We start from the raw sequence: 27,975 nt of genomic DNA, 5'->3' as shown, positions 1-27,975 counted from the left end.
GGTCCGGGCTGCCGCTGCTGCTGCCACCACCACTGCCGCCGCCCCGGGGCCTGCCCCCCGACATCGGCTCTCTGAGCCCTCCTCGGAATCTTGGGGTCACTGGACACCGGGTTCCGGTCCTGGCCCCCCCACCATCCCCTCCACAGAACAGGGTCATGAAAAGGTAAGGCGGGGACAGGGGATGCAGGGGTGGTGGGGGGGAATGTGGACCCCCAAATCTAGGACAGGGGAAGTTGGCCAGGAGCCTCTTGGAGGGAGGGGGGTTGAATGCTGGGCAGGGGTCTTGACCCCCACCTAGCTCCCCTGTCCCTCAGGGACTCTCCTCTACCCTGTCTGTCTCTCCCTCTCTGAGCCCCTTTTTCCTAGGTCCCTACACCTCAGACCTTTTCACGCCCCCCATTTCTCTGACACTTGACTCCCTCTCCCCAGCCCCACATACCTGATGCCCCATATCCCTGTGTCTCCATCTATCTCACTTCTCCCTGTACCCCCTCCCTGCATCAGTCCTCCCCATCGCCGGCCGGCCCTCTCCCTCTCTCCTCTCGCTCTCCCCTCCCATGTCAGAGCTATGAGTCTGCTATTAATACCCCTGCCAAGGACCTTGAGGGCATCCAGGCCCCCAGCACCCCTCGCCCCAAGCTCCCACCCCTTCCTCAAGGTTCTGGAACACCCTTACAGCCTCTTCCAAGCACCAGGATTCGGGTGGGGAGAGACCGGTGTTGTGTGTGTTGGGGGGTGAGGGGGGAGGAAACGGGATGCCGTCTGCAGCACAACTCGAGGTTGCGGGGGGGGAGCTGTTGATCAAAGTGGCCGCTTCTCTCTTCTGTGTTGGATGCTGTGGGGGGCAATGAAGACAGGGACACCCTAGGAATTTCTGGCACCCTCCTCCTCCTCCCCGCTTGGGGACAGGCTGTGCTATGTACAGGATCTAAGTGGGGTGACTAGGGAGGCTGGAGCTGGGGGGGGCACCCAGGATGTTGGGAATGATGGGGTTTGAAACCTTAAGGGAGGAGAAGAGTGGGAACCCAGACTCCTGGGTCCTTGGGGGAAGAGGGCAGCTGGGGACCTGGACTCTTGGTTCCTGTGGGGAGAGGAGGCTGGGCACTGGAGTTCCAGAGTCTTGGGGCAGGAGGGCCCAGCCTCCTGGGTCCTGGGAAAGAATAGGACCGAATGCCCAAACTCCCAAGGCCTGGGGGAGGAAGGGTCTGCCGGAAGGACTCCTGGGTCTTTATGGGAGGAGGTAGCGGATAGCGCTTCTGACTGAGGAAGGACAGGCTGGGAGCTCAGTCTCCTGAGTCCCTGACAGGGCAGGGGATGAGAGTCAGGGACTTTAGCCTTGTGCAGATGGAAGTGGAAACGGAGGCTCATGAGGAGGTGGAGATGGAGGTGAGGGTGGGGGTGGGGGGTGTTGAGAGGCTGGACTCTGTGATCCCTGAGGGCGTGGGTTCTGGGGGCTGGGCCTTCAGAGTCCTGGAGGACTGGGGATGTCCCTCCTCTGTCCCTGGAGTGGGGGAGGCTGCTCTCCCTAATCCCTGTGGGAAGGAACTGAGCATGCAGCCCCCGTGAGAAGGGTGGGGCCAGGGGCTGCCCTCCTGGGCCTCGGCAGGGAGCAGGACCCAGGGTCCCTAAGAGCAGAAGCCAGGTAGGGGTGGGTCTGGGAGAGGCAGAGGAGGGGCTGGAGGGTGAGCAGCCACTGGGAAGGGAGGGGAGCGCGAGTGTTAACCCCGCGGGGGCCAGGCCACAGCTGTGGGTTATTTTGGGGCGGAGTGGGGGGGTTATTCTGAGCGCTGATTGAGCCAGCTGCTTGGGGAAGGGCAATGGAGAGGAGGGGCGAAGAGGAGCCAGGACTGGGGAGGGATGGGCATACTAGGAGCCCCCACCCCCTTCCCTGGGGAGACAGGGGCCGCGATCTCTGGGAAGGTGAGGTAGTGGGCAGAGGGGAGGGGCTGTGGTCTAGAGGCAGGGGGGTGGGGGTAGGCCTTTCCCCCACCCTGGCTGTCTGTGGGGTGGACGAGGCCTGCGCTACCATGGCAACCGGACAGGAGCCTGACAGCCAGGAAAGAACCCTTCCCTGTCTGGACCCTCACCCCTTCAGGAAGCCCCTAGTGCAGACTCCAGTCCTTCTCTGGGAACCAGGAGTCCAGACTCCCAGTGCCCTCTTCCATCAGTCCCAGGCAGGACCCAGGAGCCTGGCTTCCAGCCCAACCACCCCAGGCAGCTAGTATTCAACAGGGGACACAGGAAGAGAGGCTGTATTTCCTCTAATTTACCAAATTGCTCCGGGCTGGGTGCCAGGGACCCCTCCGCCCCACCCAGCTCTCCACAGCTGTGCCCCCCAACCCCACATCCCAGCTGGGGCCATGACTCTCTTGCTTTGAGAATGAGGGGACAGGGGCAAGAGTAGGGACAAAATGGGTTAGGGGTCTGTGGTCAGGGTGAAGGGTAAGGTCACGCAGGGATATTCTCTCCTTGGGGTGCCCCACTAATTTCTCTTTCTCTCTCTCTCCCCACACACCTGACCCCTTTTCCCTCTCTCATTTTTTCTCTCCCTTTTATTTCTGCTCCCTCCTGCCACTCGCTTTCCCCGCCTTACTTTCATGTCTGTGCTGGGCACCTCGCTGGTGGGGGTCCCGATCTTGGCCTTGCCTCGCTATTTCTGTCCTCCTGTTTTCGCTCCGCTCTGCCTGCCTCCCTCAATCTCAATTCTGTTTCCCCATCCCTTCTGTGTGCGTGTCTCTTGGCGGCCTTGGGGTCTCCGTCTCCCTCTTCCTGCCTTGCTGTCTTCTTCTCTGTCCAACTTTCTTGCCTCACTTATCTCTCCCGCCTTCCTGCATCTCTTCCCGCCTCTATCATCCTCTCCCTGGGCCTCCCTCATTTCTGTCACTCCGTCCTCTCTCTCTCCGTCTTCTCCCTGTCTCTGTTGCTTCTTCCGTCTCTCCCTTTCTTCCTGCCACTCTTTCCCTCCCTGTCTCCCTGGGTCTCTCTCTATTCCTATCTTGATCCCATCTCTGTGGGTCTCCCCATCCCCACCTCATCTGTCTCTCTTCCTCTCTCCCCTCTTACCTCTGTATCTTCCCCTGACCCCATTATCCACCCTTTGCGTCTCCCCCAATCCCATACACCACTTCTTCCTACCTCTGTCTCGCCCTATCTCTGCGTCTCTCCCTGTTTCACCTCTTCCTCTGGTGTTTCTTCCCCACCTCTCTCTCCCACCTCCCTCTGCTGTGTCTGTCTCTCCCTCTGTCTCTGCCTGTCTCTCCTCCATCTCTCTGGCCCTCTGCCCGTCTCTCCCTCTGTCTCTCTCCCCTCCATCTCTCTCGTCCTCCGTTCCTGTCTCTCCCTCTGTTCCATCACCCCGACCGCTCCCTGTCCTCCCCATCTCGGCGCCTGTCCCTCGCTGCATCTCCTCGGTGTGTCTCTCTATCTCGTCTCCCTGTCTCTGCGTCTCCCGTCTGTGCCTCCCTCTCCTCTCTGTCTCTCCCGGCCCTGGCGCTCAGAGGCCGCCCGGCTGGGCCCGCAGGCGATGCGCGGCGCCGGTGGCCCCCGCGGCCCTCGGGGCCCCGCTAAGATGCTGCTGCTGCTGGCGCTGGCCTGCGCCAGCCCGTTCCCGGAGGAGGCGCCGGGGCCGGGCGGCGCCGGTGGGCTCGGCGGGGGCCCCGGCGGGGCGCGGCCGCTCAACGTGGCGCTCGTGTTCTCGGGGCCCGCGTACGCGGCCGAGGCGGCACGCCTGGGCCCGGCCGTGGCGGCGGCCGTGCGCAGCCCGGGCCTGGACGTGCGGCCTGTGGCGCTGGTGCTCAACGGCTCGGACCCGCGCAGCCTCGTGCTGCAGCTCTGCGACCTGCTGTCGGGGCTGCGCGTGCACGGCGTGGTCTTCGAGGACGACTCGCGCGCACCCGCCGTCGCGCCCATCCTCGACTTCCTGTCGGCGCAGACCTCGCTGCCCATCGTGGCCGTGCACGGCGGCGCCGCGCTCGTGCTCACGCCCAAGGTGCGCGCGACCGGGGGAGGGGCGGGGCCACAGGAGGGGCGGGGACAGCCGCTGAGGGGCGGGTCTGGGACAGCCAGCGGGGGCGGGGCCTAGAGGGGGCGGGGACTGTCCTGTGGGTCCGCATCTGGGACAAGCCGGGCCCAGATGGCAGGCAGGGCTTAGGGCTAGGTAAGAGGCGGGGCTGACTTGGAGCGGGCTGGTCTGTAGGGTAACCTGGGCTGTTAGGGTCAGAAAGAGGCCAGTCCTCGATGATCAGAGTATAGGGAGGACGTGGGCCCATTCATTGTAGGTAAAGGTCTGTGGAAAAGGCGAATCGAGGGAAGGGTTGGGGACTGGTAACGAAAAGGGACTAGCCCCAGATGGCAAAATCTGAGGGAGGGGTGGGATCTAGGATCAGCGCAGGAAGAAGTCAGTTGAAAAGGAATGGGCCCGGGCGCGGTGGCTCACGCCTGTAATCCCAGCGCTTTGGAAAGCCGAGGCCGGCGGATCACTTGAGGGCACAGGAGTTTGAGACCAGCCTGGCCAACGTGGTGAAACCTCGTCTCTTTGAAAAATATAAAAATTAGACGGGCGTTGTGGCGGGCGTCTGTAATCCCAGCTACTCGGGAGGGCGAGGCAGGAGAATTGCTTAAATCCGGGAGGCGGGGGCTGCAGTGAGCCGAGATCGTGCCACTGCACTCCAGCCTGGGTGACACAGTAAGACTGTACAAAAAAAAAAAAGAAGAAAAGAAATGGAGTTCAGAAAGAAAGGGGTGAAGTCTAGTGGAGAGGTGGCAGCCAGGAAGTATCAGAGGTATCAGGTACCAAGGACAGAGTTTGGGGAGGCGTTCGGCCGGTTGAGCATAGGGTCTAGAGGTAGGCTAGGATGGAGGAACCGTCTTCTAAGTGGAAGAGTCGGAAAAGAGGAGGAGTCATGAGAGAGAGGAGGACCGGCAAGGGGTAGAACCAGGAAGCAAGGAATTGAGGTTTAGGGCGAGGCCAGTCAGGGAAGGAGTGAGTCGGGGAAGGAGGCGGGGCTACCCAGTTAGGGCGGGGCCAGGTAGGGGCGGGGCCTAAGCACTCTAATAAAGGGGTCGGTCTAGGGAGGAAGCCGGTCCTGAGAGTAGGGTTTGAGAAGGGGTGTACCCGCTGTGAGGTGTGGAAAGCTAGAGTCCAGAGGATGGGCAGGAGGATGAAGGCTTATGGTGGAGGTGGACCCAGCCAATGAGAAATCAAAGCCAGGAGCCTGCTGGGGAAGGGATGGTAGAGGCTGGAGCTGGCCAGAGCCTGGAGAAAGGCCTGACTCCCAAGGGCACAGAAGGAGCCAGTTGTGGCGGACCTCTGGTAGAGAAGGAGAGAATTGGACGAAGCCTGCCCTGTGGATTGAGAAGAATGGGTAAAGTAGGAGGTGGGGCCTGAGAAGGGGCGGGGCCTCTTCAGAGGTGGGGCCAATGCAACCCAGACGATGGAGCCACCTGAGTGGGTGGAGCTTCATTCAATCTGCCCATTCCCTGCTGTGCGGGCCTGCGGCTGTGTGACTGCATCACTGTTATATGCAGAGGCTCCTAGTACTCCTGTCCAGAGCGTTCTGGGAAGGACCTCTGTCCAACTTTTTTGTACCCCTTGGCATGGTACTTTTCAGAGATTTGTAGGTAGATACCCTGGGAGGCAAACTTATTTAACTGCCACTTCCGAGGCATACTCAAAGACGTGATCCCTCGTGCCTTCATTGCTGCTGAGAAGTGTGGTCCGCTCTGTTTCATTATCCGCTGGGCACTGTGGTCGGCTCAGTGTACGCCCATAGCATTCTGGGAAATGTAGTCCCCATGCTGCCCCCGGATGGAAGAAAGAGTGATCTTCGCAGCTCCATCTGTGCCCCATTGAATGCTGGGAATGTGGTCCCCTCAGCACACCTTCACCTACTGAAGGAAGAGGTTCTCCTTGCGTTACAATAAGACCTCATTTCCGGCCAGATGCCGTGGCATACCCCTGTAATCCCAGCACTTTCGGAGGCCGAGGCGGGCGGATCACCTGAGGTCAGGAGTTTGAGGCCAGCCTGGCCGACATGGAGAAACCCCGTCTCTACTGAAAATACGAAAATTAGCCGGGCGTGGTGGCGCGTGCCTGTAATCCCAGCTACTCAGGAGGCTGAGGCATGGGAATCACTTGAACCTGGGAGGCGGAGGTTGCAGTGAGCCGAGATTGCAGTGAGCCGAGATCGTGCCACTGCACTCCAGCCTGGGGGAGAGTGAGACTAGGTCTCAAAGAAAACAATAAATAAAAAGACCTCATCTCCTCAGGACAGCTGCAGTGTCCCCTATGCATTTTACCACAGGCATGAGCCTAGGGAAAAAGCCCACTTGCTGTTCTCATTGCATTACAGGAAGATTTGTTGAGAGCTGATTCTGTGCCAGGGCTGTTTTAATTCCTGGGGAATACAGTTCTAGAGGGGGGAAAAAAAAGAGAGGGATACAAGGTCCCTGCCTTATAGAGCTTGCATTTTAATGGTGAGACACACAAAACCAGTAACAGTAAAATATGGCAGTCCTAGAGGAAATCAACACAGGATGTTGTAATGACTGAGGATGGAGTTTCAACAGATGGCAGTCAGGGGAGGCCTCCCTGAGGCGGTGACATCTGAGCTGGAGGTGTCAGGTGGAGGTCTGGCATGGAGGAGCTAGGGAAAAGTGTCCCCAGGAGAGGCAACAACTAAGGACAAAGCCCTTAAAGCAGGAAGGAGCTTGATGTATTTGAGGAAGAGCAAGAAGGGAGTGTAGCTGGAGCACATTGGGGGATTGGGGTGGCAGGAGATGAGAGGTCAGAGAAGCAACAGGGGCCAGGTCATGCAGGGCCATGACAAGGACTTTGGCTTTGATTCTGAGGTAGAATCACTGGAAGGTTTTCAACTGAGAAGGGATGTGATCCAATTAATATTTTGAAACAATCACTCTGGCTGCTGTTTGGAGAATAGACTGGAAGATGCAAGATTGAAAACAAAGATGAGCTGGGCACAGTGGCTCATGCCTGGAATCCCACCACTTTGGGAGGCCGAGGCGGGTGGATCACTTGAGGTCAGGAGTTTGAGACCAGCCTGGCCAACATGGTGAAACTTCTCTCTACTAAAAATACAAAAATTAGCTGGGCGTGGTGGTGCATACCTGTAATCCCAGCTACTCGGGAGGCTGAGGCAGGAGAATCGCTTGAACTCAGGAGGTGGAGGTTGCAGTGAGCCAAGTTCTCACCACTGCGCTCCAGCCTGGACGACAGAGCAAGACTCCGAAAAAAGAGAGAGAGAGAAAGAGAGAGAGAGAGAGAGAGGGAGGGAGGGAGGGAAGGAAGGAAGGAAGGAAGGAAGGAAGGAAGGAAGGAAGGAAGGAAGGAAGGAAGGAAGGGAGGGAGGGAGGGAGGGAGGGAGGGAGGGAGGAAGGGAAAACACAGATGGGTGGGAACGTTATAGATAGCTGGGCAAGAAAGGGTGACAATGAAAGTTGTGACAGTGATGGCAGTGAAGAGTGGACAACTGGAGCTATGTTTGAACGTAGAGCTAAGAAGACTTGGAGACAGCTGGATGTGTGAGGAAAAGAAAGGGAAAGGATGATGCGGGTCTGGGGCCTGAGCATCAGGGTGAATAAGAGAGAGAGAGGAAAGAAAAGGTAGCTGTGCTCTTTATTCCTTTAGATTCTTTACTCCTTTACAAAGAGAGAGAGAGAGAATAGAGAACAGGCTTAAGACAGGGGAAAGATCAAGCATTCTGCTAATTTTGAGACACCTCTTGGAAATCCAACAGGAAATACTGAATAAAAAGGAGGATAGGGCCAGGCGTGTTGGCTCACACCTGTAATCCAGCACTTTGGGAGGCTCAGGCAGGCAGATCACTTGAGGTCAGGAGTTCGAGACCAGCCTGGCCAACATGTTGAAACCCCCTCTCTACTGAAAATACAAAAATTAGCCGGGTGTGGTGGCACACGCCTGTAATCCCAGCTACTCTGGAGGCTGAGGCAAGAGAATTGCTTGAACCGGGGAGGCGGAGGTTGCAGTGAGCAGAGATTGTGCCATTGCACTCCAGCCCAGGCAACAGAGGAAGACTCTGTCTCAAAAAAAAAAAAAAAAAAGGCAGGGGCATAGGTTTGTCTGGAGCTCACACGAGAGGTTATGACTGAGGACAGGAGCCATTAGCATATCCAGCACTGTCCAATAAAACCTTCCGCAAAGATGAAGGTGGTCTATAGCTGCTCTGTCCAATTTGAAAGCCACAAGCCACATGTGGCTGTTGAGTACTTGACATGTGGTTAGTGCAACCAGAAAACTAACTTTTAAATTCTATTTAATAGTTTTTTCCTCTGGTTCTTGATTCAGGATAAATTTTATTTAACTTGAATTTGAATTTGAATTTGAATAGCTATGAGTGGCTAACAGCCACCATATTGGATAGCGTGGCAGACAGTATTTAAACTCATGGGCCTGGTTGAGATCACCAGGGAGAGAGGAATCAAGAAGACAAGAGAACACTAAGGCACTCCTACACTTAGCATTCTGGCTGAGGAAGAAGGGCCAGCAAAGGAGGCAGAGGAAGAGGTGACAGAGAGGTAGGAGGAAAACCAAAGAAGGGAAAGTACACTTTGCAAAGCTTCTTCCAGTTGGGAAATGCCATCAGCACCCTCATTGAATGCTGGGAGATGTAGTCTCCTCACTGCCTTCAGGGACCCAGTCCCTCTCAGTGGGTGCTGGGAGCTGTAGTTCCCTTACTGGATGCTGGTTGTGTTAATGACAGTGATGTTAACTGCCGGAACAGATGAACTCCCAAATCTCAGTGGACCACCCAACAGGAGGTTATTTATCATTCACATAAAATCCAGTCCAGGCGCAGTAGCTCACACCTGTAATCCCAGCACTTTGGAAGGCCGAGGCGGGTGGATCATCTGAGGTCAGGAGTTCAAGACCAGCGTGGCCAACATGGAGAAAACATGTCTCTACTAAAAATACAAAAATTAGTCGGGCGTGGTGACGCACGCCTGTAGTCCCAGTTACTTGGGAGGCTAAGGCAGGAGAACTGCTTGAACCTGGGAGGTGGATGTTGCAGTGAGCCAAGATTGCGCCATTGCACTCCAGCCTGGGCAATAAGAGCCAAACTCCGTCTCAAAAACAATCCAGACAGGTGTTCCTGATTGGAGGTGGCTTTCCTCCGTGCGGTGACTCAGGGTTTCAGGCTCTCTCTCTCGTGGCTCTGTAATCCGGTGACTCGGGGTTTCAGGCTCTCTCTCTCGTGGCTCTGTAATCCGGTGACTCAGGGTTTCAGGCTCTCTCTCTCGTGGCTCTGTAATCCGGTGACTCAGGGTTTCAGGCTCTCTCTCTTGTGGCTCTGTAATCCCCTTCAGAGGACTTCAGAGTTTTCTGGGGCCTCTGCATCTGCCCTCAAACAGGGAAAAGAGTAAGCTTCAAGAGTAAGGTTTTGGCCAGGTGTGGTGGCTCAAGCCTGTAATCCCAGCACTTTGGGAGGCTGAGATGGGCGGATCATGAGGTCAGGAGATCGAGACCATCTTGGCTAACATGGTGAAAGCCCATCTCTACTAAAACAATACAAAATAACTAACCGGGTGAGGTGGTGGGCGCCTGTAGTCCCAGCTACTCGGGAGGCTGAGGCAGGAGAATGGCGTGAACCAGGAAGGCGGAGCTTGCAGTGAGCTGAGATCCGGCCACTGCACTCCAGCCTGGGTGACAGAGCGAGACAACGTCTCAAAAAAAAAAGAAAAAAGAGTAAGGTTTTATTAGGCCGGATGCGGCAGGAGAATCACTTGAACCCACAAGGCGGAGGTTGCAGTGAGCCAAGATCATGCCGCTGCTCACCAGCCTGGGCGACAGACAAGATTCTGTCTCAAAAAAAAAAAAAAAAAAAAAGTAAGGTTTTATGGATGAGTCTAGAATAACTCAGTCACGTGGCTAAGCCTAATCCAGATCTAGCCCTGTGCCTCAGGAGGAAAAGGAGATGGATTTAGTGAACCTATCTAGTCAGTCTGCCATATTGGGAGCTGTGGTCCTCTTATTCATTGCTGAGAAATGAGGTCCCCACATCGGGAGTCCTGACATCCTCGTCCCTCCTGGCAGGAGAAGGGCTCCACCTTCCTGCAGCTGGGCTCCTCCACCGAGCAACAGCTTCAGGTCATCTTTGAGGTGCTGGAGGAGTACGACTGGACGTCCTTTGTAGCCGTGACCACGCGTGCCCCTGGCCACCGGGCCTTCCTGTCCTACATCGAGGTGCTGACTGACGGCAGTCTGGTGGGCTGGGAGCACCGCGGAGCGCTGACGTTGGACCCTGGGGCGGGCGAGGCGGTGCTCAGTGCCCAGCTCCGCAGTGTCAGCGCTCAGATCCGCCTGCTCTTCTGCGCCCGAGAGGAGGCCGAGCCCGTGTTCCGCGCAGCTGAGGAGGCTGGCCTCACTGGGTCTGGCTACGTCTGGTTCATGGTGGGGCCCCAGCTGGCTGGAGGCGGGGGCTCTGGGGCCCCTGGTGAGCCCCCTCTTCTGCCAGGAGGCGCCCCCCTTCCTGCCGGACTGTTTGCAGTGCGCTCGGCTGGCTGGCGGGATGACCTGGCTCGGCGAGTGGCAGCTGGCGTGGCCGTAGTGGCCAGAGGTGCCCAGGCCCTGCTGCGTGATTATGGTTTCCTTCCTGAGCTCGGCCACGACTGTCGCGCCCAGAACCGCACCCACCGCGGCGAGAGTCTGCATAGGTGAGTGGGGCTGGAGTGGTAGGGGTGTGGGAGGGCTCCCAGAGCCTAACTACCTGCAGTATTCACTGAATGAGTGGCTTAGATGGTTCACATCCGCTCTTTGAGCCTCAATTTTCTTTTCTGTAAAGTGGGTGCAACTGGGTCTCTTTTCTGAGGTTAAATCAAGTAATTTGGAAAAAGCGTCTGAGATGAAGTGAGTGAATTACTATATTTCATGACTCTAAGATGCATAATTTTTCACATTTTAATGTATTTGAAAACGAGATGTGTCTCATAATTGATGGCTTATCATGGCTTAATTGGCAGCACTTTTGTTCTTCTTTGTGGTGCATCTTATACTTCAGAGCATTTTAGATTTAGTCTAAATACCTAGACTATAAACTGAACTTCAGCAGCACAAAAGACCCAACAATCCAGTGGCGCAGATGAGGTCGAAGTTTGTTCCTCTTTCACATAAGAACCCAGAGATGAGCATTCCTGGTTATCAGGAAACTGCTGCTCCATGTGATCATTCGGGGACCCAGGGTCCTACCACCTGGTTGCTCTGGCCTCTCTGCATAGTCGAAGCAGGTCGTGCGGATGTCTGAATTGCAGCTCATGAGAGGGGGAAAAGAGAGGAAGTGGACAGCAAGCACTTTCCTTTTGAGTAAGTGAGGCAGAAAGGACACACCTCATACCTTACTGTTGAGAAGGTAGTCATATGGTCAGGGCTGGCTTACTGGTTGTTGACAGTGGTGTCCATTCTGATTGGCTAGACGTCTGCTGGGATTGGCTAGACGTCTGCTGGGATTAGCTAGATGCCTGTTCTGATTAGCTAGACGTCCATTCCCATAGGCTAGACTTCCTTTCCTGGCTAGACGTCCATTCCGATTGGCTAGCGCCTGTGCAGTGCCGATTGCTAGATATTTTGGCTATTACTGCTGTGCATGGCCTAGGCCAACTGCAAGGAAGACTGGGAAATGTCAGTTCTAGCTGGACAGGTGTGTGCCCAATTTACATGCTATTATTTTAGAAGAGGAGAACAGAGTTTGTTGGAAAACAGCATCTCCACGATAGGAAGCTCTGGGAGTGGAAAAACTGATGAGTTTGGTGACACAACTGTGAAAAGAGAGATCTTTAATCCTGAATGAGGATGAGGTGAATTTGGGAAGAGATGATGGGTGGGGAAGAAGACCTAAAAGAGGGGAATTGAGAACTGGTGAGTTGGAAATCAGGATCCCCGAAAAAAAAAAAAAAAAGGGTGAGAAAAGCATCCCTTCTTCATAAATACTTACTGAGCACCCGCTAGGAACTAGGGCTCATGCTGGGCGCTGGGAACATAGATGAATAAGACCATGGACTTATTCTTCAAAGAACGCAGGGTCCTGTAAGAGTGGCAGACAGGGACGGGGATAATGGCAACGCGGCATGATGCTTGCAGTAATGGAGGTCATGCGGGCATGGCGGGGGCACGGAGAGAAGCACTGGCTAAGCCAGGAGATTTTCGGATGCACGAAGCAGAGTCTCACTGGAATTTCCTTAGGGAAAAGGGGGTTTATTGGAAAAATAAACACAGAGAGGAATGAGAAGCCAGGAATTGAGGCTAAGCCTGGGGCCAGCTATTGTTTCAGCTCTCTCTGGTTCTTTCTTTTTATCTCTTTCTTTCTTTCTTTCTTTCTTTCTTTCTTTCTTTCTTTCTTTCTTTCTTTCTTTCTTTCTTTCTTTCTTTTCTTTCTTTCTTTCTTTCTTTCTTTCTTTCTTTCTTTCTTTCTTTTTTTTTCTTCTTCTTCTTTTTTTTTTTTTTTTTGAGATAGAGTCTCACTCTATTGCCCAGCTGGAGTGCAATGGCGCGATCTGGGCTCACTGCAGCCTCCACCTCCCGAGTTCAAGCGATTCTCCTGCTTCAGTCTCCTGAGTAGCTGGGGTTACGGGCATGTGCCACCACGCCCAGCTAACTGTTTTTGTATTTTTAAGAGAGACGCCATGTTAGTCAGGCCAGTCTGGAACTCCTGACCTCAAATGATCTGCCTGCTTCGGCCTCCCAAAGTGCTGGGATTCCAGGCGTGAGCCACCGCACCCGGCTGATTCTGTCCTTCTTACTCTATGCTTTCTCCCTCCCTCCCTCTGTCCGTCTCCTCCCTTGCTCTCCCTTTCTTTGTTTCTCAGGCTTGCCTCTCCCAGAGGCTGTTCAGTTCTTTACCCAGAATTTCTTCTCCCTCATAACTTCAGCTCTTGCTGGTCACAACTCATCCTTCCAGATCTCATAGCAAAATGTCATCCCAAGAGAAGAAATGTATCAGCCTCAGTCTGCCTTCCAAACCAGGGTGCAAAAGTCACAAGTCAGCCTGTGGAGTCAGGAAGGTTTCTAGGAGGAGATATCTGAGCTGTGACTGAGGGATGAATTGCTCATTGATTCATTTATTGATTGAAACGCCCTTTATTGAAAGTCTACTATGTGCCAAGCATTGCTTTAGGCACAGGGTATATATAGTGTTAAATAAGGTCCTTGCTCTCTCAGAGCTTACAGTCTAATAAAAGAGAAACGCAATGAGCAAATAAGGTAAGAAAATGAAATATCAAGCAGGCAATAACTTCTGCTATGAAAATCAGACGGGGGAATGTGATAAGAAATGCATAGGGGTCTATGCTAAGTGGGGTGGTCAGGAAAGACCTTTCTGAATAGGTGAAATTTGGAGGTTAAAAAACATGGATAGCTAGACCGTGGCTCACGCCTGTAATCTCAGCACTTTGGGAGGCTGAGGCAGGAGGATCACTAGAGTCCAGGAGTTCCAGGCCAGCCTGGGTAACATAGTGAGAACTCCATCCCTACAAAAAATTTAAAAATTAGCTGGGCGTTGGCCGGGCATGGTGGCTCATGCCTGTAATCCCAGCATGTTGGGAGGCTGAGGTGGGCAGATCACAAGGTCAGGAGATCGAGACCATACTGGCTAACATGGTGAAACCCCGGCTCTACTAAAAATACAAAAAATTAGCCGGGAGTGGTGGCGGGCACCTGTAGTCCCTGCTACTCTGGAGGCTGAGGCAGAAGAATGGTGTGAACCCGGGAGGCATAGTTGGCAGTGAGCCAAGATTGCACCACTGCACTCTAGCCTGGGCGACAGAGCGAGACTCCATCTCAAAAAAAGAAACAAGAAAAAAAAAAATTAGCTGGACTTGGTCGTGTGTGCCTGTAGTCCTAGCTACTTGGGAGGCTGAGGTGAGAGGATCACTTGAGCCTCGGAGATTGAGGCCATAAGGAACTGTGATCTCTTCACTGCAGTCCAGCCTGTGCAACAAAGTGAGACCCTGTCTCTAAAATAATTTTAAAAATTAAAATTTAAGAAATAGGTAGGCAAGGTGTGGTGGTTCACACCTGTAATCTCAGGGCCTTGGGACACTGAGGTGGACGGATCACTTGAGGTTAGGAGTTGGAGACCAGCCTGGCCAACATGGGGAAATGCCATCTCTCCTAAAAAACACAAAACTTAGCTGGGCGTGGTGACAGGTGCCTGTAATCCTAGCTGCTTGGAAGACTGAGGCAGGAGAATCACTTGAACCCGGGAGGCGAAGGTTGCAGTGAGCCGAGACCACACCACTGTACTCCAGTGTCAGTGACAGAGCAAGACTCCGTCTTAAAAAAAAAAAAAAAAAAAGAGAGAGAGAAAGAAATGGATAAAGCAAAGGAGCCAAGCATTGGAAGATCTCAGTGAAGGGAGAGGGAACAGCAGGTGCAAAGCCTATGGGGCTGGAACTGCCTTGTCTTAGTCTGTTTTGTGTTGCTGTGACAGAATATCATAGGCTGGGTAATTATAATGCACAGAAATTTGTTGGCTCTTGGTTCTGGAGGCTGGGAAGTCCAATATCAAGATGTCACCATCTGGGGAGGGTCTTCTTTCAGCATCATTACATGATGGAAGGCATCACATGGCAGAAAGGCAAAGAGAGAAGTGGGGGAGATCAAGCAAACCCACTCCTGCAACAACAGCCTTAGTCCATTTGTGAGGGCACTGGAGCCTGCATGACCGAAATGCTTCTTAAAGGTTTCACTTCCGAGGGCTGGATGCGGTGGCTCACACGTGTAATCCCAGCACTTTGGGAGGCCGAGGCGGGCAGATCACGAGGTCAGGAGATCGAGACCATCCTGGCTAACACGGTGAAACCCAGTCTCTACTAAAAATACAAAACATTACCCGGTGTGGTGGCAGGCGTCTATAGGCCCAGTTACTCAGGAGGCTGAGGCAGGAGAATGGCGTGAACCTGGGAGGCGGAGCTTGCAGTGAGCGGAGATTGCGCCACTGCACTCCAGCCTGGGTGACAGAGTAAGCTTCAGTCTCTAAAAAAAAGAAAAAAAAAGGTTCCACCTCCCAATTCCCAATACCATCACAATGTAAATGAAATTTCTTTTTTTTTTTTTGAGATGAAGTCTCGCTCTGTTGCCCAGGCTGGAGTGCAGTGGTGCGATCTAGGCTCATTACAACCTCCACCTCCTGGATTCAAGCTATTCTCCTGCCTCAGCCTTCCAAGCAGCTGGGACCGCAGGTGCCTGCCACCACACCTGGCTAATTTTTGTATTTTTGTAGAGATGGGGTTTCACCATGTTGGCCAGGCTGGTCTCAAACTCCTGACCTCAGGTGATCTGCCTACCTCAGGCTCCCAAGGTGCTGGAGTTACAGGCATGAGCCACTGCACCCGGCCATAAATTTCAATATGAGTTTTGGAGCAGACAGACATCCAAATTATAGCTTGCCTGTTTGGAAGCCTGTTTGGGAGCCTGCAATGCTGGTGTGGCTGGAACATAGTGGGCAAGGGGAAGGAAGGTATGAGTAGTGGATGGAGAGAGTTGCAGGGCCCAGCTTGTGAAGGGCCTTTAGACCAGGGGCAGGGGTTTGGACTTCATTATTCATTTATTTATTTAGTTTGAGACAGAGTCTCACTCTGTTGCCTGGCTGGAGTGCAGTGGCACGATCTTGACTCACTGCAACCTCAACCTCCCTCCCAGGTTTAAGTGATTCTCCTGCCTCAGTCTCTTAAGTAGCTGGGATTACAGGTGCCCACCACCATGCCTGGCTAATTTTTGTATTTTTAGTAGAGACGAGGTTTCACCATGTTGGCCAGGCTGGTCTGAAACTCCTGACCTCAAGTGATCTGCCCCCCTCAGCCTCCCAAAGTGCTGGGATTCCAGGCGTGAACCACCATGTCCAGCCTGGACTTGATTCTGAGAGTAGTGGGGAGTTCACCGGAAATAGTATTCCAGTCGAGAAACAGTATGTGCAACAACCCAGAGTAGAGAGAAACTTGGGCAGATGGTGGGACCACAATAGTTCTGAGCAGATGAAGGCCACAGAATTAGGAGTCAGGCCAGGCATGGTGGCTCACGCCTGTAATCCCAGCACTTTGGGAGGCCGACGCGCAGATCACGTGGTCAAGAGATTGAGACCATCCTGGCCAACGTGGCAAAACCCCATCTCTACTAAAAATACACAGATTAGCCAGTTGCGGTGGTGTGTGCCTGTAATCCCAGCTACTCAGGAGGCTGAGGCAGGATAACCGCTTGAACCCGGGAGTTGGAGGTTGCAGTGAGCCGAGATCATGCTACTGCACTCCAGCCTGGGCAACAGAGTGAGACTCTGACTCAAAAAAAAAAAAAAAAAATAGAGTCAGAGTGGTGACAAGGCTGGGAGGTGGGTGGCACCAGGCCTTTGCCTTCAATGCCTGGTTGAGAGGCCTGGATCTGTTCCACAGCACTGGCAAGCCAGGGGTGGGTGATGAGCAGGAGATGGGTGGCATGAGTTTTGGGTATAGAAAGACGCCTCTGGGACCTGGTGGGGAACAGACTGGAGTAGAGAGATTGGAGGCTGGAGGCCAGGCAGGAGGCTGGGGTGAGGGCCTAGGAGGGCTGTGGGGGGGCACAGAAGAAGACAGAGCAGAGAGAGCCCCAGGCCAGGAAGAAGGAGACTTGGAGACAGATGGGCTGGGTAGGGGGAGGAAAGAAGGCAGCTGAGAGTCTAGTCCAGTGACTGGGTGGGTGACATGAGAGGCAGTCAGAGTATACAGGGCAATGTTGCATAGTGAAGATATTGAGGAGTCCAAGGACACCCCCTGCCATCCCCGGCCCTGGGCACTTCTACCCGGAGGAGGAGACGTTTGAGCTCAGTCTTTAAGACACATAGAGTTGGTCAAGGCCGGGAGCAGTGGCTCATGCCAGTAATCCCAGCACTTTGGGAGGCCAAAGCAAGTAGATCATCTGAGTTTGGGAGTTTATGATCAGCCTGGGAGACATGTCGAAACCTTGTCTCTACCAAAAATACAAAAATTAAAGTTAGTTGGGCGTGGCGGTGCACATTTAAAGTCCCAGCAGCTCTTCAGGTGGCTGAGGTGGAAGGGTCACTTGAGCCTGTGAGGCAGAGGTTGCTGTGAGCCAAGATCACGCCATTGCACTCCGATCTGGGTGACAGAGTGAGACCCCGTCTCAAAACAATAATAATAATAATAATAGGCCGGGCGCGGTGGCTTACGCCTGTAATCCCAGCACTTTGGGAGGCTGAGGTGAGCGGATCACAAGTTCAGGAGTTCAAGACCAGCCTGACCAACATGGTGGAACCCCGTCTCTACTAAAAATACAAAATTAGCCGGGCGTGGTGGCGTGTGCTTGTAATCCCAGCTATTCAGGAGGCTGAGGCAGGAGAATCGCTTGGACCTGGGAGGCGGAGGTTGCAGCAAGCTGAGATGGCACCACTGCACTCCAGCCTGGATGACAGAGCAAGACTCCATCTCAATAAATAAATAAATAAACACATAAGAAGAAGAATTGGTCAGGATAAGGGGTGGTATAAGGGTTTTCAGGCAGAAAGAACAGCATCTGCAAAGGCCTAGAGATAAGAAATCACTTGACATGTTTGGGAGACACCTTGCAACCAGTGTTGACACAGAAAAAAAAAAAAGAATTTTGGGGTGAAAAGAGTTTGAGAGTGGGAAAGTCTCAGATATGCGGCTTCAGAGGAAGGCAAAGCCGGAACAAAAACGGACTGTCGGGGCTTGGCACAGCAATTCACACCTGTAATCCCACCACGGTGGGAGGCTGAGGTAGGAGGATCATTTGAACTCAGGAGTTCAAGACGAGCCCGGGAGAATAGTGAGACTCTACCTCTACTTAAGAAAAAGAAAAGAAAAGAAAAAAGAAAAAGAAAAGAAAAGAAAAGAAAAAGAAGCGAGCCAGGCCAGGCGCAGTGGCTCACGCTTGTAATCCCAGCACTTTGGGAGGCTGAGGCGGGCGGATCACCTGAGGTCATGAGTTCAAGACCACCCTGGTCAACATGGTGAAACCCCATCTCTACTAAAAATACAAAAAATTAGCTGGGCATGGTGGTGGGCGCCTGTAATCCCAGCTACTCGGGAGGCTGAGGCAGGATAATTGCTTCAACTTGGGAGGCAGAGGTTGCAGTGAGCCGAGATCATGCCGTTGCACTCAAGCCTGGGCAACAAGAGCAAAACTCTGTTTCAAAAAAAAAAAAAAAATGTATTAAAAAAATAAAAAAAGAAAGAGGCGGGGCACGGTGGCTTATGCCTGTAATCCCAGCACTTTGGGAGACTGAGGCAGGTGGATCACATGAAGTCAGGAGTTCTAGACCAGTCTGGCCAACGTGGTGGAACCCCGTCTCTACTAAAAATACAAAAATTAGCTGGACATGGTGGTACACACCTGCATTCCCAGCTACTTAGAAGGCTGAGGCAGGAGAATCACTTGAACCCAGGAGGTGGAGGTTGCAGTGAGTGAAGATCACGCCCACTGCACTTCAGCCTGGGCGACAGAGCAAGACTCTGTCTAAAAAAAATTTTTTTTAAAAACTGGGAAAAATAGTCAAATCCCATCTGTGCTTTAAAAAAGAAAGAAAGAACAAAAGGGGACTCTAGGGCCTCAACTCCAAGCTGAAAGAGAGTCTGGAACCTTATCCTGGGGTCACTGGGCAGCCAAAGGGAGGGTGCTGAGCAGGGAAGGGGTATATCGCGTTTCTGAGCCCTTGGAGGTGAAAGGAGAGATTCCAGCTCGGGGCTGGGGCTGATGGGTAGAAAGGGGACTTTCTCTGCCTTCAGCTGCCAAGGTCCAGCCCAGGTCCCAGCACGCCTCCTTTCCCTCCTCCTGGGCAGGTACTTCATGAACATCACGTGGGATAACCGGGATTACTCCTTCAATGAGGATGGCTTCCTAGTAAACCCCTCCCTGGTGGTCATCTCCCTCACCAGAGACAGGACGTGGGAGGTGGTGAGTCGCAGCCCAGACCTCGGGCATGGCAGAGGGCCTGGACTCCTGCATCCCGGCAGAGGGGGTTCTGAGGTCCTGGACTAAGAGGGAGGAGGAGACAGGGAGCCTGGACTCCTGGGTCCTGGGATCTGAAGGTGGGAGGGGCTCCTGGATCTTGGAGGAAGCTGCTGCCCACACACCTAGGTCTGAGGAAGAGGATCATGATGGCCAGGATACACCAGGAAGCCTGACTCTCCTTCCCTTTGGCCAAGGTGGGCAGCTGGGAACAGCAGACGCTCCGCCTCAAGTACCCGCTGTGGTCCCGCTATGGTCGCTTCCTGCAGCCAGTGGACGACACGCAGCATCTCACGGTGGCCACGCTGGAGGAGAGGCCGTTTGTCATCGTGGAGCCTGCAGACCCCATCAGTGGCACCTGCATCCGAGACTCCGTCCCCTGCCGGAGCCAGCTCAACCGAACCCACAGGTGACAGCTCGGGATCCAGGAGTTCCGGCTCCAAAACCCTCCTCCCGTGAAGCCCAGTAGTCCGGGCCCCCAGCCACCTCCTCCCTTGGGACCCAGGACCCACAAAGCCCTCCAGCTTGGTGACCTTGGGCAAACCTCAGAATTCTTTGAGCCTCAGTTTCCCCCTGAAAGCGCTAACCATAGTTTTAGCTGCTGCCTGTCCCTTCCTCCATATCCTCTCTTCATGGGAGAATCTAAGGAGGGGGTCCCCAAACTCCCCAAGCCTGGTCACTGCCCGCAGCCCTCCGCCGGATGCCCCCCGCCCGGAAAAGCGCTGCTGTAAGGGTTTCTGCATCGACATTCTGAAGCGGCTGGCGCACACCATCGGCTTCAGCTACGACCTCTACCTGGTCACCAACGGCAAGCACGGAAAGAAGATCGATGGCGTCTGGAACGGCATGATCGGGGAGGTGAGGGGGTGGACGGGAGGCAGGGAATCTTCAGGGCGGAGGGAAGAGGTGGGCACTGCCCGGCGCGGTGGCTCACGCCTGTAATCCCAGCACTTTGGGAAGTCGAGGCGGGCCAATTGCCTGAGCTCAGGGGTTCGAGGCCAGCTTGGGCAACACAGTGAAACCCCGTCTCTACTAAAATACAAAAAATAAGCCATGCGTGGGGGCAGGCGCCTGTAATCCCAGCTACTCGGGAGGCTGAGGCAGGAGAATTGCTTGAACCTGGGAGGCGGAGATCGCGCCACTGCACTCCAGCCTGGGCACAGAGCGAGACGCCGTCTCAAAAAAAAAATTAAAAACAAGAGGCGGGCACCCTGGGGTAGGGGCGCGGCCAAATGGAAGAAACACCTGATTCGGGGCCTGGGGCGGGGCCGCGGGAAGGACAGGCCTTGGAACAAGGGGCAGGATCAGGAGGTGTCAGGGGCGGGGCTTGGAGGAGGGACTTTGGGGCAGAGGAGGCGGGGCTAGGAGGGTGGGACGCCTAAGGGAAGGAGGCGGGGCTGGGAGGAAGGACTTTGGGGCAGAGGAGGAGGGGCCAGGAGGGTGGGACTCCTAGGAGAAGAGGGTGGGGCCGGGAAGATGTGGACCAAGGCCTTGAGGACTTTCTGGGAGCAGCGGGCTAGGACGCGGGCTACCAATTCCCAATTTTGTTCCCCATCTCTCACCTCCGCCCTTCCTTTCCCCACTCTGCGTCCCCCTCCCTCCTCACCCACCCCACAATCCCTTTTAGCCCTTTCCCTCACCCTGTCACTGATCTGCTCCCGGGGCCCATCTCTGCCCGCCGTACGTGTCAGTCTGTCCGCTTGAGCCAGGTTCCCTCGCCCACTCCTCATCGCCCCCACCCCAGGTGTTCTACCAGCGCGCAGACATGGCCATCGGCTCCCTTACCATCAACGAGGAGCGCTCCGAGATCGTGGACTTCTCCGTCCCCTTCGTGGAGACCGGCATCAGCGTCATGGTGGCGCGCAGCAATGGCACGGTGTCCCCCTCGGCCTTCCTCGGTAAGCTGGGGCCCTGGGACAGGGAGCCAGCCCTAGGCAAAGTAGCCACCTCTAACCGTGTGGGCCCTGGGATCAGAAAACCTGGGTTCCCGGTATCATGGATACTGAACCCCCAATGCAACTTCGGTGAAGTGACATCATTTCTGAGCCTCAGTTTCCTAATCTACAAGATGGAAGAAATAATTTCCCTGCCCAGAAGACATTTTGTCAAGAGGCTAAAGAAGCTTGAACTCAGGAGCCGTCTCTTGCTCTGCAGCTTCCAAACGCTGCACCTGGTTTATATCCATAAGGTTGAATTATTTTTTCTCAAAGAGAGCCCTCCAAATTGTGCAAGCTTCAGGCCCCACAAAACCCAAGTGTTTTGCTGTACCTAGGTATAAGACGAAGAGAACAAATTAGCATGGTACCAACACCTTGTAAACACTTAAGTCACCATCAGTGTTTACTGAGCACCTACTATGTGCCAGGCGGTGGGCTCCACACTGGGAACACAGTGGCAAAGGAGGAAGACACAAATCCCTATCCGCTAGGATCTCTCAGCCTTGTGAAGGAGACAGAAGATAAACTTCTCTCTCTCTCTTTTTTTTTTTTTTTTGAGACAGAGTCTCACTCTGTCGCCCAGGCTGGAATGCAGTTGCAGTGGCGTAATCTCGGCTCATTGCAACCTCAACCTCCCTCCTGGGTTTAAGCGATTCTCCTGCCTCAGCCTCCCAAGTAACTGGGATTACAGGCAAGCACCACCACGCCTGGCCAATTTTTGTATTTTTAGTAGAGACGGGGTTTCACCATGGTGGCCAGGTTAGTCTCAAACTCCTCACCTCAGGTGATCCGCCCACCTCAGCCTCCCAAAATGCTGGGATTACAGGTGTGAGCCACTGAACCTGGACAAGGGTTTTAACTACAGAGATGGTGTGGGGATATATAATGAGATTTAGGTTTTTAAAATATCCAGCTCTGTGTAATCCCAGCTATTCTGGAGGCTGAGGTGTAAGGAAGGCTTGAACCCAGGAGGCAGAGGTTGCAGTGAGCCAAGATGGCACCACTGCACTCCAGCCTGGATGTCAGAGCCAGACTCTATCTCAAAAAAAGAAAAAAGAAAAAAATCCCAGTTTGTGGAAGCAAGTGGCTGGTGGAGATGCTACTGCAAGGCTCATGCCAGAGACAGAGTGGGGGTGTGCAATAGAAAGGTGACAACAGACAGACGCAGGGTGTGGTTAGGGAGCTGCCTACCAGATGGGCTGGTGGCTTTGGGATGGATAGGGTAGATGGCCCATTACTGAGCCAGAGAAGCGTACATCCGCCAAGGGCAACAGTGCTTGTCAGTTTCCACTTGCTCTCTGAAGTGTGAGCAAAGCTCCTGGGAGAGGGGAGGGGCGGGAAGAAGAGCCATCCCTTCCTTTGTGTTTTGTTTTCTGTTTATTTTGCCCAACGGTGTCTCCTGTGGCCTCCTCTTTGCACCAAGGTCTCTGCAGGGCACACTGAGAAGCACCACGTGGGGCCCCTGTTTGCAGGCAGCACACTGCAGGGGAGTGACAAGGTCCTATTTATGCCCCACCAAGTTGCCCAGCAGAGGTGACAGGCGTGTCCCCAGCTGCCGCAGTGACAGTCCAGGGTGCTGACCTTGCTGTGACGGGGGCAGTCCTGGCAGCTCACACTTGGCCCTGGGAAGTTGAATCACCTGGTCCTAATCTCAATGAAATGGTGATTTGGGTTTATTGTTGGTGAGCTCCAGGGGCGACACACGGTTATCAAATGTGAGGAGGGGACCCGTGAATGGGAGGTTGTCTAGGACAGCGCAGGGTGTTACCTCTAGCAGGGGCACCTAGGAGACAAGTAAGAGAGGGTGTCACTGGTTCAGGCACCTGCGAGTTCTCTCTCTCTCTTTTTTTTTTTTTCTTTGTTTGAGACAGAGTCTTGCTCTGTCACCCAGGCTGGAGTGCAGTGGCACGATTTCAGCTCACTGCAATCTCCACCTCCTGGGTTCAAGCAATTCTCCTGCTTCAGCCTCCTGAATAGCTGGGACTACAGGCATCCACCAAGATGCCCAGCTAATTTTGTATTTTTAGTAGAGATGGGGTTTCACCATGTTGGCCAGGCTGGTCTTCAACTTCTGACCTTAGGTGATCCTCCCACCTCAGCCTCCCAAAGTGCTGGGATTACAGGCGTGAACCACCACACCTAGCCACCTGTGAGTTCTGAGTAGTTAAAGCATGGGTGATTGACAGAGTGATCAGGCCAGAGAGGAGAGTTTGACAAGGCTGAGTGGCAGGGACTTTGTCCTGGGGGTGCTAGGAAGTCCGGGGAGGGCTGTAAGCAGGGGAGGGGCCAGGTTGTCTCTGTGCTGTGTAGGGGACAGACGGGAGCTCGGGAGGCTGGGGAAATAGTTGGTGGGAGATGAGGCCATGAGAATGGAAAAGAGAGGCCCAAGTAGCATCAGGGGCAGGAGCATAGGGCTGGAGACTGACAGGCTGTGGCCAGCGAGGGAGAGGGAGGGAGGATGGCACATGGGGTTTGGGCCTGTGACTGGGTGGATGGTGGGGCTCCCATTATGGGGAGCGTGGGAGCTAGTCTGGGCTCAGCATGGGACATGATGAATGGCCTGGGGGGGATGGCTGGGGTAGGTGGAGGCTTGGGCCTGTGACTCAGGAAACATTTAGGAGACAGTTTCTATTTGTGGCTGAAACCACAGAAATGCCTGTGATGGCTCTCTTTGAGAATGGCTGCCTCTTAGGGGTGTGGGTGAGCCATAAGACTATCTCGGTGATGGAGAAGCAGAGTTAGGGCCAGAATAGGATGGGGTCAGATCTGGGCTGCACCTTGTTCACCTTCAGGTAGTACCCTAGGTTTTTTTTGTTTTTTTTTTTTGTAGAGACAGGGTCTCACTATGTTGGCCAGGCTGGTCTTGAACTCCAGGTGTCAAGTGATCCTCCTGCCTCAGCCTCCCAAAGTTCTGGGAGTACAGGCGGGAGGCATGGCCCCGGCCTGATCCCCTAGTCTTTTGCTTGGCTGAGCCATGACCACACACTCCCTTGTCCCCAGAGCCCTACAGCCCTGCTGTGTGGGTGATGATGTTCGTCATGTGCCTCACTGTGGTCGCCGTCACTGTTTTCATCTTCGAGTACCTCAGTCCTGTTGGCTACAACCGTAGCCTGGCCACGGGCAAGCGTGAGTCCCCCTTCCTCCATCCCCCTGCCTCAGAGCTCCCGAACCACAGAGAGAGAGAACTACATTTCCCAGCAGCCCCTGGGTGGGGGGGTCAAGCTAGGGCGCCAGATGCCTTGAGGGCCACTGGGAATTGTAGTTCTTTCTTTTGCTCCCTTATTGAGAAGGGATTTGGAGTCCATGTCCACGTCCTGGCCCCCTGCAGGCCCTGGCGGCTCAACCTTCACCATTGGGAAATCCATCTGGCTGCTTTGGGCCCTGGTGTTCAATAATTCAGTGCCCGTGGAGAACCCCCGGGGAACCACCAGCAAAATCATGGTGCTGGTGTGGGCCTTCTTCGCCGTCATCTTCCTCGCCAGCTACACAGCCAACCTGGCCGCCTTCATGATCCAGGAGGAGTACGTGGATACCGTGTCCGGGCTCAGTGATCGCAAGGTGTGTGTGGGTCCAGGGATGGGCTGGGGCTGGAGGTCACAGAGCTTGGCATGTGGTAGATTAGAGGGGATTCTTGCGGGGGAGGGAGTGGGGGGAGGGCGGGAAGGGGTCTCTGAATTCCAGAATGGTAGAATGGAATGTTGTGGATGGAGAAAGAACACGGTTCACGATGCGCCATTTTAAATATTCCTAGGGAAGAGGGTGTCCTTGAATGTTCTAGGGGCAGTTGTGCCAGATGGGATATTCTAGAACCAGTGCTTCTCTCAAACTGTGAGGAAAGATTAATTTTTGAAACTCCTAAGGCCGGGTGCGGTGGCTCACGCCTGTAATCCCAACACTTTGGGAGGCCGAGGTGGGCGGATCACGAGGTCAGGAGATCGAGACCATCCTGGCTAACACGTGAAACCCCGTCTCTTCTAAAAGTACAAAAAATTAGCCAGGCGTGGTGGCGGGCGCCTGTAGTCCCAGCTACTCTGGAGTCTGAGGCAGGAGAATGGCGTGAATCCAGAAGGTGGAGCTTGCAGTGAGCGGAGATGGCACCACTGCACTGCAGCCAGGGCCACAGAGTGAGACTCCGTCTCAAAAAAATAAAAAGAAAAAAAGAAAGAAAGAAACTTCTAGTCTATTGCAGTCAATGCTTTTGTAAAATTCAACGGAAATGAATTATTAGAAAAGTAAAATAAGGTCTAAAACCAAGACAGACAAAAGTCAAACCTGGCCAGGCACCGTGGCTCACGCCTGTAATCCCAGCACTTTGGGAGGCCGAGGTGGGTGGATCACCTGAGGTCAGGAGTTTGAGACCAGCCTGGCCAACATAGTGAAACCTTGTCTCTACTAAAAATACAAAAATTAGCCAGGTGTGGTGGTGGGTGCCTGTAGTCCCAGCTACTCAGGAGGCTGAGGCGGGAGAATCGCTTGAACCAGGGAGGTGGAGGTTGCAGTGAGCCATGATTACACTACTGCACTCTAACCTGGGTGACACAGTGAGACTCTGCCTCAAAAAGAGAGCCAAACTCATATTTTTATTTATTAGATTCAACAGACAAATAACGATCCTGTCAAATCGTTCTAAATGCTCACTCCCTCCATTCCTGTACGCACCTCACTGCAATCACCATTTGTTGAGGGACTGGTGGTTTGCAGAGCACACTTTGAGACTAAAGTGATTAACCAGCTGGGTGACATGACCTATTAGAGGCTTGAGAAATCAGTTTGATGGGTTGCAATAAGCAGTTTTTAATGGAATGGTGTAGAGTAGAATAGAATAGAATAGTTGACTGCATCTTATGTAGTAAGTTTGGTTTTACAAAACTTGTTTTAGTTGGCTGGGCGCGGTGGCTCATACCTGTGATCCCAGCACTTTGAGAGGCCAAGGCAGGCGGATCCCCTGAGGTCGGGAGTTTGAGACCAGCCTGGCTAACATGGAGAAACCCATCTCTACTAAAAATACAAAATTATCTGGGCATGGTGGCGGGCACCTGTAATCCCAGCTACTCGGGAGGCTGAGGCAGGAGAATCGCTTGAACCTGGGAGGTGGAGGTTGCAGTAAGCCGAGATTGCGCCATTGCACTCCAGCCTGGCAACAAGAGCGAGACTCCGTTTAAAGAAAAAAAAAAGTGAGGCCGGGCGCGGTGGCTCACGCCTGTAATCCCAGCAGTTTGGGAGGCCGAGGTGGGCGGATCATTGAGGTCAGGAGATCGAGACCATCCTGGCTAACACGGGGAAACCCCGTCTCTACTAAAAAACACAAAAAAATAGCAGGGCGTGGTGGCGGGCGCCTGTAGCCCCAGCTACTGGGGAGGCTGAGGCAGGAGAATGGCATGAACCCGGGAGGCGGAGCTTGCAGTGAGCCGAGATTGCGCCACTGCACTCCAGCCTGGGCGACAGAGCGAGACTCCTTCTCAATAAATAAATAAACAAATAAATAAATAGTGAACTATTTCTGAACGGATTGGTAAATAGCAACAGGCCCCAGCTCCTGCCATGCCAGTCTCTGCCCCCGGGACCTCCCGCGATTCAGTAAGTGAAGGCTTAACGCCTGGCACATCAGGGGCCTCAGGGAGGCTTCTCATGAACTTTTGGATTACGTGTCTGCAACTGTGTGTGCTGGGTGGGAGTGAAAAAGCATTTCCTGAGGTAGTGAGCAAGTGCTGAGAAATACGGAATACTTCTGGGACCGGGGTGCCTGCCAGATATCGGGTGTCTCTCGGAATGGGGGCTTTGTGTTAGGGATGTCCCTGCGGAGGGTGCCCTAATCACTCCCCATTCTGCCCCAGTTCCAGAGGCCCCAGGAGCAGTACCCGCCCCTGAAGTTTGGGACCGTGCCCAACGGGTCCACGGAGAAGAACATCCGCAGCAACTATCCCGATATGCACAGCTACATGATGCGCTACAACCAGCCCCGCGTAGAGGAAGCGCTCACTCAGCTCAAGGCAGGGTCAGCGCAGATGCGGGCCGGGGGTGGGGGTGGGGCCACTGGGGACCTGAGGATGCTCAGAGTTGGCAAGGGGTCCAGGTTCATTCCTTCAGTCCCAGAGGTCAGCCCTGGGTGGGTCAGCTTGGGGGGTGGAGGTCATCCAGGGTGGAAGTGGACTCCTCCTCCCAGGAATAGGTTCCTTGGGATATTTTCTGGGATGCAGTAGTTCTGGATTCTGGGGTGAGACTGACAGGGCTCAAATCTTTGCTCTTCCCCTTCTTGGCTTTGTGACCTTGGGCAAGTTACTCAGCCTCTCTGAACCTCTGTTTCCTCCTCTGTAAAATGAGGATAACAAGAGTATCCCAACTGTAATGATCATAAGGTCGTTACAAGAATTATACTAGCAAGCCGGGCACGGTGGTTCACGCCTGTAATCCCAGCACTTTCAGAGGCCAAGGCAGGTGGATCACGAGGTCAGGAGATCTAGACCATACTGGTCAACATGGTGAAACCCCGTCTCTACTAAAAATACAAAAATTAGCTAGGCATGGTGGCACGCGCCTGTAGTCCCAGCTGCTCAGGAGGCTGAGGCAGGAGAATAGCTTGAACCCGGGAGTTGGAGGTTGCAGTGAGCCGAGATCATGCCACTGTACTCCAGCCTGGCAACAGAGCGAGACTCCATCTCAAAAAAAAAAAAAAAAAAAAAAAAAAAAAAAAAAAGGGAATTAAACTAGTTAATCCATTCAGAACATTTATTTATTTATTTAGAACAGTGCCTGGTGCACTATCAGTGTTTGCTGATATTATCATTATCATTAGACCTGAACTCACTGGAATCAATGCTTGGATTGTGTTTATCTTTTTACATCCCTTTCCCAGATCATAGGGATGAAGTTAAATTCAGAGGCCAGGTTCGGTAGCTCACGCCTATAATCTCAGCACTTTGGGAGATGGAGGTGGGCAGATCACCTGAAGTCAGGAGTTGGAGACCACCTGGCCAACATAGTGAAACCCCATCTCTACTTAAAATACAAAAATTATGGCCGGGCGCGGTGGCTCACGCCTGTAATCCCAGCACTTTG

At 53.8% G+C, this 27,975-nt stretch overlaps 1 protein-coding gene and 1 long non-coding RNA gene across 2 annotated transcripts in view; one reads left to right on the top strand and one right to left on the bottom strand.

Annotated features, from left to right (window-relative positions):
* The first annotated feature begins 3,470 nt into the window (after positions 1-3,470).
* The window catches only part of GRIN2D (glutamate ionotropic receptor NMDA type subunit 2D), a 51,379-nt gene continuing 26,874 nt past the window's right edge, over positions 3,471-27,975 (top strand). The window contains exons 1-9 of the mRNA XM_007997424.3: positions 3,471-3,988; positions 10,070-10,689; positions 18,814-18,928; positions 19,180-19,391; positions 19,672-19,840; positions 20,727-20,880; positions 23,920-24,045; positions 24,248-24,477; positions 26,754-26,914. Coding sequence (XP_007995615.1) covers positions 3,524-3,988; positions 10,070-10,689; positions 18,814-18,928; positions 19,180-19,391; positions 19,672-19,840; positions 20,727-20,880; positions 23,920-24,045; positions 24,248-24,477; positions 26,754-26,914 — 2,252 coding nt within the window. The 5' untranslated portion in view covers positions 3,471-3,523. The remainder of the gene's footprint in view (positions 3,989-10,069; positions 10,690-18,813; positions 18,929-19,179; positions 19,392-19,671; positions 19,841-20,726; positions 20,881-23,919; positions 24,046-24,247; positions 24,478-26,753; positions 26,915-27,975) is intronic.
* Positions 12,588-20,856, bottom strand: LOC140711828 (uncharacterized). Its single transcript, XR_012093130.1, has 3 exons — positions 20,768-20,856; positions 19,108-19,287; positions 12,588-15,001 (listed from the first exon to the last, which is right to left on the bottom strand). It is a non-coding gene; the product is annotated as an uncharacterized lncRNA (long non-coding RNA).

The sequence above is a fragment of the Chlorocebus sabaeus genome, chromosome 6 (genome assembly GCF_047675955.1).
Source record: "Chlorocebus sabaeus isolate Y175 chromosome 6, mChlSab1.0.hap1, whole genome shotgun sequence".
NCBI classification, from domain to species: Eukaryota; Metazoa; Chordata; class Mammalia; order Primates; family Cercopithecidae; genus Chlorocebus; species Chlorocebus sabaeus.
The sequence above is the reverse complement of the archived record's forward strand: the minus strand, read 5'-3'. Positions and strand labels throughout refer to the sequence as shown.